Consider the following 16,931-nt stretch of genomic DNA (forward strand, 5'->3'; position numbering starts at 1 on the left):
TAAAAAATTTATAGTGATACTAATGTGTCACCATAAGATAATGCCACATCATCATTGAAAATAAAAAAGAAACACCATATCAGCAGTTTTGTTTTAATGGTGGGTGATCAAAATAAAATCAAAATGTAACATTAGATATAATTTTAAAACATAATAGATCGCCTACAAATTTGATTCAAATCAGTATAACTCTCTTAGTGTAGTACATGGTGTCTTGAATTTCTCAACAAGAACTCGATCTGATACGCCTCAATTAGAGGAAGGACTTGTGATACGTGATCTACGTTCCAGATTTAGAGGTGTGTGTCTCATTTGTGTCAAATATTTGTATGTATTGTTGTTAAAAGTTGTATGTCTTTTAATATGAAATTTAGCATGATTGTAATGTTTCGTGAAACTATGCTACCTTGAATGATCGATAAGCATGTCAATAGTATATTGTTTGTTTGATTCACTTGTATATGAGACGTTTGAGATACATATTGTTTATCTGATTCACACATACATAAGAAGTTTGAGATAAATATAGTTTACTTATTCACCCATATGTGAGAAACTTGAGATAAATATTGTTTACTTGATTTACCCACAAGTGGGAAGCTTGATAATGTGTTCTTAATTGAAAATATATTTGTTCATTGTATATCATGTTGCATTGTACATGAGATGAGTTGTGTGGGAGGAAGTTATTGTTACTGTAGTGTGTATCATACTATTGTTTGTTACTGTAATACGATTATGTATTGCTGCTTCTTGGAGAAATAAGGTGTTATTGAGTTCTGGAGAACTCTGTTTGCGGAGATTAGCGGATGGACAGGTATATAAGGCTTACTAGCATATCATGCATTTCATATGATGTTAAGCGACTGCTTACTATATTGGCATGCTCTGTGGTTACTTGTATGCACTTAGAAACCACATTAGGCTTTATAGATTATTCCTTGTTTTCTTCCTCTTTCATATTGACGTTGATGACTAGTTTCGGACTCGACATAAAATGGATATTTTCGTGCTTATTTTACATATGTTTTTAAGAAGTGTAACATATTTCTAATTTGTGGCTTTGTAATCGTTTTTATAGGACTTTGAACTATGTTTTGGATTTTATACTTTTATTTTTGAAAATAAACTTCTTCCTAAACTTTGTGACATTCTGGATTCGGTTGTAATGTCAGGTCTAGGGTGTTACAAAGGAAGTCACCGAGAGATCCCTACAGTTTTGTACGAGGGTTATTTTTATTAATTATATGAGAGATTTTATAAATATTGCAAGATACATTTAGTTCACAAAAAAGATCATTATCAAGAGAACGATCTTTTTCAAAATTGTACCTCAACATTTAGTTCACGAAAAATATCATTATCAAGTAATAATTTATTACCAACATTAGCATTTTTTGATTAAAAAAATGGAAATGTCATCCTGTAAATTCTTAGGTAGTACACAATTCTTATCATTTTAGACAAAAATATTCTTGAAATAATGAGTTTTTTTCTTCATATGAATCATTCTCAATTCTTTTACTTCGTGTTGTATTCAAAATTATAAACATAATAAAAAAAATAAAATGAGTTTGATTTAGTAAAATATTAATAAATTTGAGTAATTAAAATTATTTTATATTTTTTTATATTTAATATATTAATCATTTATAATCGAATTGAACAAAGTTTGATTAGTTTGGTCGATGACTGAATTAAACAAAATTTTTGAAAATATTTTTAGTTATATATTTTTTTTGAAGGAGTAGTTATATTAATTTGAATTTAATAGAGATATTTTTTATTTGAGTTAAAATTTGACTGGATCTTAAAAGTTTAATAGGTATAGTGTGACTAAAAAAAGAGTTGGACCTTCATTTTTAATTAGTTTAAACTTAAAGTATATATAATATATTAAATATTTAATAATTTTAATTAGTTCGTTTAATTAAATGATTTCAAATTGAATTAAACCGTTAACCAAACTTTGAAAATTTTCTTAACCGTTAATCGATCTAACATAAAATTAATCAAACTAAATTTTGATTCGATCGATTAATTTAATTAAAATCGAAAACCAAAAAGTGAGCAGCCCATATCTTTATTGATTTTAAAATTGAAAACAGGGCCGTGTTAGACAAATGGCTCTGGAGAAATGGAGTTGAGCAATCAAGCCCGAGGAGAGTATCAAATTTAATATCTCTATGCTAAAATAAGTTAAAAAAGAAATGAAGAATATAGAGTATAATAGTCAGAGCATATTATATTGACTGTATGGCTGTATTACATTGGCAGTGAGACTATCAAGAATCAGTATACTGATGAAGATGAATCTGTTCGAGGAGCTTACCTCTAAATTTATTAATGGCATTGAAGCAAAGGCATATATGCTCCTCAAGTTCTTTGAGCTGGTCAAAAATTTTGCCATGGTTATTGCGGAGATGTTTCACAACTTCATGTATGGGGTATATGTCCCTACCCCTCTCGAGTCCAAACCGTATAAGCTCCTTGTCTCGCTCGACCGAATCATGTAACCAGGCAACAAGGCAGACGATGGTGTCAAGGTCTTTGATATGGAAAAAAGACCCACTGGCGGCAGCGTCCAGTTGAGCAATGTGTTTCTTCTGGACACGACTCGGAACATAAATGGGACAAAGGGGGGTAGCAAAAAGGCCTACAATAGCAGCAAGTGCATGAGTGGAGATAACCACGGCTGTAACAGCGACCCCGAGGACAGTGCCGATGAGACAAATGGCAGATCGGGTCATTGCGCGGTCCAAGATACGACCTCTGGAACGGGATTTGTGGAGGCGCTGATCAAGCTGTTCCTTGAGCTGGGAGAAACTGCGGCGCATTTCGTTGAAGTTATGAGAATCAGGGGAAGGAAAAGGATTGTCGAGGCTATTGAATTTGAGGAAAATATCGAAAGCCCAGTCACACTGCGAGTGATTGATGGAACTTAGTTCATTGGGGAACACTTGAAGAAGCTCGGTAACGGGACCATAAAGGAAACGGGCATTAGATATGCATTTGTAGAGCTCGAGGCAGAGAGTGCTGATGCTTTCGCTGTGATCGAAATAGGTAGAAACCAAGCGAGTGAGAGTAGCCTTGGGGTCGGTGTGGCGAAGAGCTTGGTGGACGGATTCTCTGTTGGGGTGCAGTACCTGCGACAAACTCAGCTGATAGCTGTCTTCCATACCGTCGGTTTCGATCGAGTTCTCGACGTGCACTTGATCTTCAATTCTGGAGCGAATCTCATTGTAAGAATTGGTCTGCAACGCGCGAGTGTATTCGTCAGTGAGATTGAAGGAGGGTGATAGCTGAGTTGTGCTGGATCTGGGTGTTTCGTCAGTTGAATTCCCTGAAATAGATAAAGCAATTCTCATTGAGGCATTTACACAAACACTTCCCGTGTTATGTGAGTAAAACATCGAGTGAACCCGTAAAAGCGTTACCTTGCGAATTTGGTGGGGGGCAAGAATTTAGACCGTTCGGATGAGTTTGAGATTGATGTTGCGACTGAGGCGAGCTGGGAAATGATTGGGCCGATGAATTGAGATTGAAGGAGAGGCACTGCATCTTCTTCTCCAATGGCCGAAACCCCGCACATATATAAGAGAAAGGAAAAATGAAAACAGGAGGTTTGTTTCACTTTTAAGAAGATCGCTGTGATTACCTTTTTTTTCAGAATATTTTATTGAAAAATAAGAGGAGAAGAAGCAGAGAGAGAGAGAGAGAGAGAGAGAGAGAGAGAGGGGGGGGGGTTAAAATAAATATAAATTTATTTTCTATTTAATTAAATGGATAAAATATACAAAGGGTCCCCTACTATAGGTTGCTTATTTTTTGAGTCTCTTAACTATTAAAAATAACAAAATAGTCTCTCGACTATATCATGTTATTTTATTGAGTCATTGACTATTAAAAGTTACGATATGGTCACTTTCCAAACCCATCATTTTTCGTTAAAAAAATTATATTCATGTGAGCTGGACGTTAACCTATTAATTAAGATATAATAAAATAATATTTTTGATGATGTATATTGGCACCGTTGTTGCTTTTAAACACTACTTTGTCAAAATAATATTTCAAACACTATCTCGACGACATAATATAAACGAAGAATCTATCTATAAAATATAACTTAAGTGGTTATAGGATAAGATTTTATCATATCTCAATCAACAAATTAATGTTCAACTTAGATGACCATCATTTTTAACAAAAAAAATGATAATTTTGGAGCATGTGGATAGTTAAGTGATCATTTTATAACTCTTTAATAGTATGGGAACTCATCAAAATAACGCTCTATAGTTAAATAATTATTTTATAACTTTTACTTGTTAAGGGACTTAAAAAAGTAATATCGTATAGTCAAGGGACTATTTTTATATTTTACCCTAATTTAATTTTGTATAAGAATCACATTAGGCATCAGATTTCAAACATTGACAACTAAACAGATGTCTAAGAAAAGTCAATGACGGGATTTATTAGTACTTATTCGGCCTTGGTCATTTTTTTTTTTGAAAAACGGGTTGGTCACTTGGTTGTAGGTCTGTAATTTATTATATATTATTAAAATAAAAATATAATATCTTATATTATTATAATATAATTGATTATTTTATTATAATATTAAAAATATAATATTATATTATTAGAAATATTAATAAATATATTTTAAATATTTTAATAATTAATATTTTGATTAAAATGATATTAAAATATTTTATTAATATTAAATTCGTAAAATAAAATTATTTTGAGTATTTATTCTTTAAAGTGAAAAGTTCGGAAAATGGCTTACGGAAAATCAGATCGTAAGTTATTTTCCAGAAAACACAAAGGAAATTATGTTGATCAGGAAAATGTTTTACGTTGACCAACCAGTTTTCCTCCAACCAAACACTGGAAAATATTTTTCGAAAAACGAATTACGTGAAACAAACAAGGGAAAACATTTTCCGAAAAATGAATTACATAAAAAAAAGACGGGCAAACAAACAGACCCTAAATCTCATTTTTTTTAGTTTTTTTAATAAAAATGTAAATTGAATTAATGATTATCACGATTAAAAAATTAACTTTTAATTTTTTTATTAAATCATTGTCCTTTTTATAGTAGTTTTTGTCTTTATTAAATGATTTTTTATTGGATTCATATTCATCGAAAAAATATTCTAATGTCTACAAATCTCAATTAAAATTAAAATTTAAAATCTTTTGATTTTCAATGTTAATTATCGAATTAGATTGAAAATAGACTATATTAATATTCTGAACAAACGAATTCTTCTCATCATTGAGATTGATTCATGCTTGCTCCGTTTATAAAAAAAACCTTAACAGTAGTTGAAAATTCGAATCCTTAAAATTCTTTTTTGAAAGAAGGCTTCGTGCCACGTCAATATATTTTAATTGCGACAATAAGAGTGATTTAAAAGTTTAATGACTTTAATCCGAGATTTAAAAACTCAGTGATTAAAATGAAATCACCATAAAATTATAGTCACCATAAGTGTAGTTTATCCATTTGTTTATTATGCCATAAAATTATAAAATAAATTACTGTTCGGGCGAGGAAAGCCGCCCGCCCTACTTGATGTGGCCATTGGCGTCCCAATTCTTGCCGCTCAGAAGACAATCCAGGCCTTTCGAAATCCCTTTATTTGGTACGCGCCTTTCTTCTTTTATCATTTCGTTTTCTGTATTAATAAGGTCCCCCTTTTGTTTAAATTCGGAACGGAAAGTAAATTACATCTGGGTAGCCTTGTTTTGCATAATCATGTCCGCATAATCCACCCATAACTTATTTGATTTATTTTTCCCATCTGGAAACTATTGATTTTGATGTTAATTGCTCATTAAATACTACTTAACAGTTATATACTAACTATAAGAAAGTATTGCTGAAGATTGAAGGAGGAAACAAGATTATGAGCAATGGCTGCTTAACCATATTTAGTTAAAATATGAGTTGTTTAGTTGTTACCCTATTTCCCTTGTTGTTCTTATACTACTCATGATAAGAGAATTAAGGGTTTAAATGAAGTTTTATTCTTAGGTCAGAGCTAAAGGGGAATGTTAGCTCATCTACACTTTGTTTTCTCTTATCCAAGTGGATTCTGTTGCCTCTTTAATTCACCTTTGGCTATTGGCAATGATATCAAGCTGCTATTATATATCTTTGTTTGGTTTTTCATTTGATTGTCTTGTATAAATCAATTCTTTTATAATCAGATTTCGTGTGTAATTGCCATTTCAAAATGTCTTTGATCTCCCCCCCCCCTTTTTCCTGATGAAAACATTTCTTTGTTTTTTTAAGAATCCATATATCTGCTCTTCGAAAAACAGCTGACTGCATTCTTCTTTTACTTCAGACCTTGTTTCATGATTCATGGAGAATGGAAATGGGAATGATCCGTGCAAAAGTTCGGCCTTACAGGAAGATGTTTATCAAGGGATTGGTAACTATACACCACTTTTGACTTGTTAAATATTTTCCTGTTGATTCTCACTGTATATCTTGTTCCTTGGCTATCTTATTTTGCTTCATTTCTGCACCTTAAGAGGTCGTTCTGATTGTTGCCCTTTTTAATGTTTTTTGTTTCCAGTTATTGAAACTGAAAATATGTTTGGTTGTAATGTTTTCGTTGCAATAACATAAAAAGAAATAGCGCATAAGCGATTGGGACTGGAATTAGGATAATTGTAAGGTTCAGTTCTTTGTGCTTACAGTGTTGAATTACAAGAGTTGTAAGGATTTGATTCATTGTGCTTACCATTTTCATTTGGTTAGCATTTATTAGCAATTTTCTTACTATAGCCACCTTGGTACTGTTTGTTCTTGTGGTAACAGTACTGAAAATGATACCAAAATTTGAAAGAAAACAAGTTATGCTTACAACATTCAAAATTTTGACTTTTTTTTAAAGAAAACTTGGCCTCTGAACACAAAACACAAACACTGCAAAATGTGCCCGAAGCCATCCATTATTATTATTTTATCATGGTTCTTTGTTTTTCTTGTGTGTGTGTGTGTATTACCTGTTCCATTTTTTGTTCTGTTTGTGAACAATTAGTTTTGCATGTTGAGTGACCGTTTTCATTATAAGAATTAATTGGTTACATACCTTTCATGACACTTTGTTTTTCTTCCTTTTCTGGTTTGCATCTTGGAAACTTAAGCTCAAACTTACCTATTTACCACATTGAATTTTCCACCTATTTTGCAGATGATGGTGTTAAAGTGAACTCTAAAGATCAGAGAGATGCTCTGGTGGGAGAACCTAAATGTGTTATTTGCGGCCGGTATGGTGAATATATATGTGATGAGACAGATGATGATATTTGCAGCTTGGAATGTAAACAAGCTCGACTCTTCAGGATTTCTAACTCCTTGTTGCCAGTTTGCTCGTCATCTACTCAAAAATTACTTGCTACTGATGAATGCTTTTATGTTAGAGATTCTGTTGATAGATCAGGCCCTCCATCTTTAACTTGTGATCAAACTGAATTGCTTAGAAACAAACTTGAAATCAATGTAAAAGGAGATGCAGTTCCTGCTCCAGTATTGGCATTTTCTTCCTGTGGGCTTCCTGAGAAGCTCCTACAAAATATGGAAACTGCAGGGTATGTCATGCCAACACCGGTCCAGATGCAAGCGATCCCAGCTGCTTTAGATGGTCAAAGCCTACTTGTTTCAGCTGACACAGGATCTGGGAAAACTGCTTCCTTCCTTATTCCTATTATTTCTCTTTGTGCAAAATTTCGACAGAACTTCTCAAATCCCAGAAAGCCGTTAGCAGTGGTTCTAGCACCAACTAGGGAACTAGGTATCCAAGTTGAGGACCAAGCTAAGTTGCTTGGAAAAGGTTTGCCATTCAAAACTGCACTTGTGGTTGGTGGAGATCCCATTGCTAGACAACTATATCGTGTTCAGCAAGGAGTGGAACTAATTATTGGAACACCAGGCAGACTTATTGATCTTTTAATCAAGCAGGATATCAAACTAGATGACGTGAAGATATTTGGTCTGGATGAAGTGGACTGCATGCTTCAAAGGGGCTTCCGAGACCAGGTGATGCAGATTTTTACGGCTCTATCGCAACCCCAGTTGCTGATGTATTCTGCAACAATTTCACAAGATGTGGAGAAAATAGCAAGTTGTATGGCATCAGATATTATTACTGTTTCTATTGGCAAGCCTAACAGGCCAAGTAAGGCCGTGAAGCAACTAGCTATCTGGGTTGAGTCAAAACAAAAAAAGCAAAAGCTTTTCGATATATTAAGGAGCAAACATTTCATGCCTCCTGCTGTGGTCTATGTGGGTTCCAGAACAGGGGCAGATCTACTGTCTGATGCAATTACCATCACCACTGGAATTAAAGCTTTGTCAATACATGGTGCTAAGTCTATGAAGGAAAGGAGGAAAACGATGAGGTCGTTTTTAGTTGGCGAAGTTTCAGTAGTTGTGTCCACAGGAATTTTGGGTCGCGGAATGGACCTTTTAGGAGTGAGACAGGTAATAGTGTTTGATATGCCCAATTCCATTAAGGAGTACGTCCATCAGATTGGTAGGGCCTCTAGATTAGGCGAGGAGGGTATTGCAATTGTTTTTGTGAACGAGGAGGATAAGAAATTGATTCCCAACTTGGTTGATAGTTTAAAATCTTCTGGAGCAGTTATTCCTCGAGAACTCGGTAATTCACGGTATAATGTTGCTCCCATGCCATCAGGAAAGCACCCTAAGAAAAGAAAGTACGGTGGCTGAAGTCATGTGCCTCTTTATTTGTTGGCCTAATTTTCAGTGCATAGCATCGCAGTTGGTCGATGAAGCCAAAAATGCAAAAGCTTCTGTTCGCAACTGATTGTGTATCATCCCACAAACTCCGAATTAAGTAGGTTTGTTAGTTTGAAATAGTTTATAAAATACGCTCTTCAAGTGAGGACGTGTGCCTGACTGCATATTGTAAACAAGGATGAATGGTGTTTGATCTTGCACACTGCCCTTAAATTCAATTTCAATGATTGTATATATATATATATTTGTTGGTAGTTATGTTTTGTTCTATTTCAATGAAACAGCATATGCATATTCATTCAGGTAAGGGTAGGGGTGTGCAAAATCTCCTTGAACATGAATGAAAAAAGTAAGAATTTATTGCATAAACATGTTTGAGGATGTATGTACCTACATTACATTACAGCCTTGACAAAAGGAGAAATTTTAGATACCAAAAGAATAAATGAGGTGAGCCTGCAAAAATCAACCATCGGTCTATATAATAGCTTTGAAATCATTTCCAGTTATTGGCAACAATGTCGGCCAAATCGACAACCCTTTGGGAGTAGCCCCACTCGTTGTCGTGACAAGCAATCACCTTAACCATGTCATCTCCCATGACCATGGTGAGTGATGCATCAATGGTGGAGGACACATCAGAGCACCTGAAGTCGACTGAAACAAGGGGTTCCTCACATACTGAAAGAATACCCTTCAGCTCTTTCTCTGCACTCTCTTTGAAAGCAGCGTTCACCTCCTCAGCAAAGGTCTTCTTCAAAACCTGGACAACAAGGTCGACCACCAACACATTCGGTGTTGGTACACGCAATGTGATGCCATTGAGTTTGCCTTTGAGAGTAGGGAGTACGAGGGCTACAGCCTTTGCTGCACCAGTTGAAGTTGGGACGATGTTGAGAGCTGCAGCTCGTGCACGCCTGAGGTCACGGTGGCTAGCATCGAGCAGCCTCTGGTCACCGGTGTATGAGTTGTAGTCATGGTACCTTTGATGATACCTGTCATACATATTACTTTGTATTGCATGTCGAAAAACGTTAGTAGTTCTCGTAGTAGGCATATAGTAAAAGGAATTACCGAACTTTTGGCCCAGAACCTTGACGAAAGGAGCAAGACAGTTGGTGGTGCAAGAAGCATTGCTGACAATGGGCTCATCTGGGTTGTAGGTATCAGCATTAACTCCAACAACATATGTAGGAATGTCACCCTTGCCTGGCGCAGTGATCAGCACTTTATTGGCTCCTGCTTGAATGTGCTTACCTGCACCTTCTCTATCGACGAACACACCAGTTCCTTCGATCACGATGTCAATTCCCAATTCCCTACAATATCAACATGATCAGATCGAATGAAAGCAAACAATAGCTACTTTACATGAAAATACGAAAACAGAAGCTCTTACCCCCATGGGAGGTTGACAGGGTTACGGTCGGAAACAACCTTGATAACCTTGCCATCAACACTAACAGAGATGCCATCAGTGCCAACAGGCTGGACATCGGCATCGAAGATGCCAAGGGTGGAGTCATATTTGAGAAGATGAGAAGCCTGCTTAACACCACCAGTGTCATTGATGGCAATGACATCAATTGGGGAGTCCTTAGCCGTGCCAGCACCTCAAGAAGTTCCTTCCAATCCTACCGAACCCGTTTATCGCCACTTTTAGCTTCGCCTCTACCACCCCTTTCCTGTATCCGTTATTATTGTTTCCCAACTACAAAACGCATTTGAAATCAGAAAAATTAACCAGAGAGGCCTTAATTCATATACAGTTATGAACTCACGTGCATCATATATATATATATAAGTTGGAAAAGAGAGAAATGAACTCACAGCAGATGTCTGAAAAGCAACGAGTGAAACGAAATCATCGGAGTCTTTCCTGGCAAAGGGAAGGCTACCTGCGGAGTTGTGTAGGCCGGAGAATTCTGCAAAAGCAATACCCTTTCCTTTTTCCTGAAAGACACAAAGAAACTGTGGTTTAGGCAACATGCAAATGCATCAGTCGAGTAGTAAGTGCAATGATCCTGAACCTGAACAAGTGGTTTGGCTACAGAAACAGTAGCGGAAGCCATGGTGGTGAAGGAAGCTGCTTGTGGTGTGTAAGAAAGACAGAGAGACGATGACAGAGGCTTTAGTATGAACAAGTAGAAGAGACTAGAGAGAGAGTAATTGATGGTGGAGGGAACGAGAGGATGAGATTACGGATAGGATAGCGAAGGATAGCCTCTTCTTCAATGTATGGTTGTTTTGAGTGTTCTCATTTGTGTCTCTCCATGCTACATACATATCTTTCCGGAAGGATGCAACATGCAAGTAACATTTTTATGTTAGGAAAGAATAATTTTTAAAATTTTAGAAGAAATAAATTAATAAAATTTTAAAGATAAAAATAAATTATTAATAAAAAATATATTATAATTTGAAACTTTTAGAAGACAACTATTCCAACCCACAATCATGCTTTCAATCCATTATTATATTTTTCCATTCAGCCCATACCAGCCATCCATGATATTATATTACTCCCCCATTTATGGTTTGAGCTTCCTTTCGTGGTACAAAAAATCTGTTTTTTTTAATCGATATTCTTTATTCATTAAAAATATATCTATTGAAAATTAATTTTCATTTTTTCTCGAAAAGTTCATGTATGACAAGATTTGATCCATGGTTGGTGTAGGTTAAAGAAAACATTAATGAGAAAAAATCTACACTTTTTTCTTTTCTTTTCTTCTCTCTGTATTGTATATTTGCTATGACTCTGTCACTAAAGATCTTGTGTATCATAATTCATTAATGAACTTCCCAATTAAGCTTACGTCTTTCAATTTTTCTATGTAATGTTGGTAAGTCGAGATTACGTTCATTGATTTTAACTTTATATATTAATAAATCGCACCATGCTCTGTTCCAATTTTTCGATAATATGATCAAGAAGACTAATCCTAAATACCCTTCTATAGTATCATTATGATCAAATCTTCATAAGTGCTCTAACAGCAATTTAAATCACAAGGCTAATCCCGAGTACTTTTCAATATTAAACTAATCCATAATATTTATAATGACTATAACAATATTTATTATATCTATAATCACAATAAAATTAAGGGTAAACTACAGCGGTGACCACTCAACTATGGTCAAAAATAATTTTGACTACAGATATATTGATTTGATCAATCAGACCATCCAACTATTTTAAAAGCTTTAATCAAGTCACCTGTCGTTAACATTTAACGGACTAGGTGACGTGGCAGTTAAAATATTTTGGTATAATTATACAATTGATCTATGTTACTTATATATTCTTTCAATTTGGTTTTAATTGTAATAAATTAAAATAAATTTAATTCTCAAATCAGGAAGTGACATGTGTTATTGATGACACATGTCATGACATGTGTCATCATTCTATTGGAGGATTAAATTTAGTTTAATCTAACCTAGAACCTTTAGCTGAAATAAGAGGAGCCAAACCATTGAACCAAGACAACCATTTGGTATACTTTGGACAACAAATGATACACATATTGTATCTTTGTACGCGAATGTTTTGCTCAAAATTAATAATATTTTATATATCTTAATTTTTAAAATTATATTTTATTTTTTTAAATTATTTAATATATTTTATTTTAATGTAATATATTTTATCTTTATCACCACTTAAAAATATATTTTTTAAAACATCTTAATTTAAAATATATTTAGATATTTTATTATTAATATATATATATATATATATTATCTTCACTTAAAAATATATTTTATTCTTATTTCAAATTAAAATATATTTTATTATTATCTTAACTTTTAAAAATATATTTTGAAGTTAAGATATTTTAATATATTTTTAAAAGTTAAGATAATAATAAAATATATTTTTAATTTGAAATAAGAATAAAATATATTTTTAAGTGAAGATAATAGTCAAATATATATATTTATATTAAATTAATAATAAAATATTTAAATATATTTAAGTTAAGATATTTTTAAAAATATATTTTTAAGTGATGATAAAGATAAAATATATATTTTTGCATTAAAATAAAAAATATATTTAATAAATTAAAAAAATAAAAGATACTTTTTAAATTTAAGATATATAAAATATTATTAATTTTGAGCAAAATATTTATATACTAAGATACAATATACATATCATTTTTTGTTCAAAACATTCCAAATGGTTGTTTTGGCTCAATAGCTTGGCTTCTCTTATTTTACCAAATGTTTGATTTACCTTGCCCCTCTTATTGCTAAGATTTATTTTCTTTCAAATAGAGGGTGACACGTGTCACCTTCCGATTGGTGGAAAATAAATATATTGAATTAAAATAAATTAGAATAAATTTAGTATTCCAATTGAATGACGACATGTATAATGACAGGTGTCACCAATAACACATGGTACCTCTTGATTCAAAGATTAAATTTATTTTAATTTATTATAATTATGATCAAATTAAAAGATATACAAGTAACATAAACCAATTATAAAATTATATCAAAATATTTTAACTACCACGTCATCTACCTTGTTAAATGTTAACGACAGATGATTTGATTGAAGCTTTTAAATAGTTGAATAATCTAATTAATTAAATTAAAAATTGATAGTTAAAATAATTTTTACCATAATTGAGTAATCCTCCATGTAAGTTACCCTAAAATTAACTAAATAAAAATCGTTATCTAACAGCAATTTAAATCATGCCGTCTATTTAATTCAAAAAAGAATAAAAATCATGCCGTCTATTATTATAGCAAAGATTAGCGGCATTTTGAGGCAGAACAACACTTTGAAGTTTGACCACCCTCTTTTGTCTCCTTGTCGTAGACTGCAGTTTACTTCGTTCAGCTTGTTGCATTAGCTTCGTCTCCTATGCTTCTTCTCTGCATCGGCATTCATCATCAACCCGCCACTCCTAATTTCACCACATCGGGTCGAGCTGAGCATGTTCCGCTCTTTTTCTCGTGTCAACACGAAACACAAGTTTCTTTTTCAACCCAAACCCAGGCCTGGTGGCGCCGCCGCAACCATTTCCCTCTTATCTTCCGCCGTTGCTCGTGATCAAATCTCAGTCACTACCATTACCACTACACTCCTCCAAAAATGCAGCTCTCTTTCCCAAGCCAAACTCATCCATCAACAGCTCCTCGTCCAAGGCCTCTACCGAGATTTCACTACCCGCCTCGTTTGCGCTTACCTCAATCACGACGCCCCTTCTTATTCCACCTCCATTCTCGAACGCTTGCCCTCTTCTACCTCTGTTGTCTTCTTCTGGAACACTCTTATCCGACGCTCCCTTCACCTCGGGTTTTACTGTGACGTCCTTTCTCTCTTCCGTAGGATGCTGAGGCTCCGATTCGCTCCTGACCATTACACCTTCCCTTTTGTCCTCAAGGCCTGTGGCGTGCTTCCGTCCTTCCGAAGTGGATCATCTGTTCATGGGGTTATCTCTACCATTGGGTTGGATTCGAATGTCTTTGTGTGTAATGCGCTGGTTGCAATGTACGCTCGTTGTGGTGAGTTGGACGATGCGCGGCAGGTGTTCGAGGAAATGTGTGATAGAGGGATATGTGATATTGTCTCCTGGAATTCTATTGTGGCTGCTTATATGCAAAGCAGGGATGCGAAGAGTGCGGTGGAGTTGTTCCGAAGAATGACTTATGATTTGGAAATTCGCCCTGATGTCGTTAGCCTTGTCAATGCTCTACCTGCTTGTGGATCTTTGTGCACGTCTTTACATGGTATGCAACTGCATGGTTTTGCAGTGAGGAGAGGTTTATTCGAGGATGTTTTTGTTGGTAATGCTTTGATGGATATGTATGCAAAATGTGGGATGATTGATCAGGCAAATAAGGTTTTCGAAAGGATGAAGGTGAAGGATGTTGTTTCTTGGAATGCAATGGTTACTGGGTATTCTCAGGCTGGCAGGTTTGAGGAGGCTCTGGGTTTGTTTGAGAAGATGAGAGAGGAGAAAATTGAGTTGGATGTTGTGACTTGGAGTGCTGTGATTGCTGGCTATGCTCAAAAGGATCACGGTTATGAAGCATTGAGTGTATTCAGGGAAATGCAACTTTGTGGTTCCAAACCTAACGTTGTCACACTTGTGTCCGTTCTTTCAGGCTGTTCTTCTATTGCAGCATTAATTCAGGGGAAGGAAATTCACAGTTATGCCATCAAAAGTGTTTTTAACTATGATTGGAATGATCCAGGAGAAGACCTCATGGTGATTAATGGTCTAATTGACATGTACGCCAAGTGCAAAAGTACAAATGTCGCTCGTTTCATGTTTGATTCGGTTGCAACAAGTAATAGAAATGTCGTTACTTGGACTGTCATGATCGGTGGATATGCACAGCATGGAGAAGAGAATGATGCACTGAAGCTTTTCTCTGAAATGCTCCGAGATGGTAAGTCTATGAAGCCAAATACTTTTACCATATGTTGTGCCCTGATGGCTTGTGCACATTTGGCTGCCTTAAGGTTTGGTAAACAGATCCATGCTTACATATTACGCAATCGAAACGAATCTGTAATGTTGTTTATGGAAAATTGTCTCATAGACATGTATTCCAAATCTGGTGACATACATGCTGCTAGAGTTGTGTTTGACAATATGCAGCACAGAAATTCAGTTTCTTGGACGTCATTACTAACTGGTTATGGCATGCATGGCTATGGGGAAGAAGCTATCAAGGTTTTGGATGATATGAGAGCAGCAGGTTTTGTTCCTGATGGTATTACCTTTCTTGTTTTACTCTATGTCTGCAGCCATTCAGGAATGGTTGATCAGGGAATCAGATTCTTTGAAAGCATGCATAGTGAGTACGATGTTATCCCTGGATTGGAACATTATGCTTGTATGGTTGATCTCTTAGGCCGTGCTGGTCGGTTTGATCAAGCTCTGAAACTTATACATAACATGCCCATGGAGCCAACCACAATTATATGGATTGCATTACTTAGTGGTTGTAGGATCCATGGAAATGTGGAACTTGGGGAATATGCTGCAGCTAAGCTTAGTGAACTTGGTTCAGAGAATGATGGGTCATATACATTGCTTTCAAACATATATGCTAATGCTAGGCGTTGGAGAGATGTAGCCAGGGTGCGATATTTGATGAAATATTCAGGGGTTAAAAAGAGACCGGGTTGCAGCTGGGTTCAAGGAAAGAAAGTCACTGCTACATTCTATGTGGGTGACAGGACACATCCACAATTTGAACAAATATATGAGCTTCTTGTGGACTTAATTCAACGCATTAAGGCAATTGGGTATGTTCCTGAGACTAACTGTGCACTTCATGACGTGGACGAAGAAGAGAAAGGTGATCTTCTTTCTGAACATAGTGAGAAGTTAGCTCTAGCTTATGGCATTTTAGTCTCTACTCCTGGGGCGCCTATCCATATCACCAAGAACTTGCGTGTCTGTGGCGATTGCCATAATGCCATTACGTACATATCCATGATCATTGATAATGAAATTATATTAAGGGACTCAAGTCGCTTCCATCATTTCAAGAATGGATCCTGCTCATGCAGAGGCTACTGGTGATACAAAATTACCGATGGTGAAGCGAGTTATGCAATTTTGGCACTTGAAGAGGTACATCTGATAGGATGGTCGCCCGATGATGGAGTAAATCTGCTCTTGATATCGAGTGCAAAGGGTAGCCTATTATGTTTAGATTCAACTAACATAACATTAACACATATAAGGCCTCTGATGTAGAACTTGTTCTCAAATGGCTTCGACGAAGAAATACATGGAAACGATATTTGTATAGCAACACAAGCTTGACCGGCTAAGAGGTACAATTCGTTTTGTGTAGAGAAATACAGGAAAAAACAATCTCTGATTCGTTCTATATCGAAAAGAATGAGTTAATTCATTCAATAACAAAAAGAATGAGTTAGTAGAGTCATGGGATTGACCATTGGAATGGTATTAGGAACAGTTTCTTTTCAATAAGCTGCTAGCTATTTTATGTATGCTTCCCGTTCTCCATGTTTGAGGCCAGCTTAACAAATCCAATTGATAATGTATCATACTCTTGTAGATGCGGATTTGGATGATTGCGGATATTCGATTTATTTTTTATATATAATCAGATATTACAG

The 16,931-nt window shown here is 35.0% G+C and overlaps 3 protein-coding genes and 1 pseudogene across 3 annotated transcripts; 2 read left to right on the plus strand and 2 right to left on the minus strand.

Moving 5' to 3' along the window:
* Positions 1-2,262: 2,262 nt before the first annotated feature.
* LOC120125429 (UPF0496 protein At3g19330-like) lies at positions 2,263-3,702 on the minus strand. Its single transcript, XM_039143855.1, has 2 exons — positions 3,438-3,702; positions 2,263-3,343 (listed from the first exon to the last, which is right to left on the minus strand). The coding sequence occupies exons 1-2, from the start codon at positions 3,559-3,561 to the stop codon at positions 2,286-2,288; spliced, it is 1,182 nt and encodes a 393-aa protein (XP_038999786.1). The 5' UTR covers positions 3,562-3,702; the 3' UTR covers positions 2,263-2,285.
* Positions 3,703-5,578: 1,876 nt separating this feature from the next.
* LOC120125426 (DEAD-box ATP-dependent RNA helicase 41-like) lies at positions 5,579-9,048 on the plus strand. The gene is made up of 4 exons (XM_039143854.1): positions 5,579-5,663; positions 6,372-6,458; positions 7,227-8,780; positions 8,811-9,048. The coding sequence occupies exons 2-3, from the start codon at positions 6,389-6,391 to the stop codon at positions 8,762-8,764; spliced, it is 1,608 nt and encodes a 535-aa protein (XP_038999785.1). The 5' UTR covers positions 5,579-5,663; positions 6,372-6,388; the 3' UTR covers positions 8,765-8,780; positions 8,811-9,048.
* A 227-nt stretch (positions 9,049-9,275) lies between these two features.
* Positions 9,276-11,001, minus strand: LOC120125427 (annotated as a pseudogene).
* Positions 11,002-13,678: 2,677 nt separating this feature from the next.
* On the plus strand, positions 13,679-16,666 carry LOC120125232 (pentatricopeptide repeat-containing protein At5g16860-like). The gene is made up of 2 exons (XM_039143715.1): positions 13,679-16,376; positions 16,443-16,666. Exon 1 carries the CDS (start codon positions 13,759-13,761, stop codon positions 16,363-16,365), a length of 2,607 nt encoding a protein of 868 aa, XP_038999646.1. The 5' UTR covers positions 13,679-13,758; the 3' UTR covers positions 16,366-16,376; positions 16,443-16,666.
* The last annotated feature ends 265 nt before the right edge of the window (positions 16,667-16,931 follow it).

This window comes from Hibiscus syriacus, unplaced genomic scaffold (assembly GCF_006381635.1).
Source record: "Hibiscus syriacus cultivar Baekdansim isolate YM2019G1 unplaced genomic scaffold, ASM638163v2 tig00110430_pilon, whole genome shotgun sequence".
Taxonomy (NCBI): Eukaryota; Viridiplantae; Streptophyta; class Magnoliopsida; order Malvales; family Malvaceae; genus Hibiscus; species Hibiscus syriacus.

Bases quoted from the DNA above. Each gene is read 5' to 3' on its own strand.
- LOC120125426 (XM_039143854.1), top strand. From the start codon at position 6,389: ATGGAGAATGGAAATGGGAATGATCCGTGCAAAAGTTCGGCCTTACAG. The intron at 6,459-7,226 runs GTAACTATACAC...CCTATTTTGCAG, and splicing joins AGATGTTTATCAAGGGATTG to ATGATGGTGTTAAAGTGAAC.
- LOC120125232 (XM_039143715.1), top strand. From the start codon at position 13,759: ATGTTCCGCTCTTTTTCTCGTGTCAACACGAAACACAAGTTTCTTTTT.
- LOC120125429 (XM_039143855.1), bottom strand. From the start codon at position 3,561: ATGCAGTGCCTCTCCTTCAATCTCAATTCATCGGCCCAATCATTTCCC. The intron at 3,344-3,437 runs GTAACGCTTTTA...TATCTATTTCAG, and splicing joins CCCCCCACCAAATTCGCAAG to GGAATTCAACTGACGAAACA.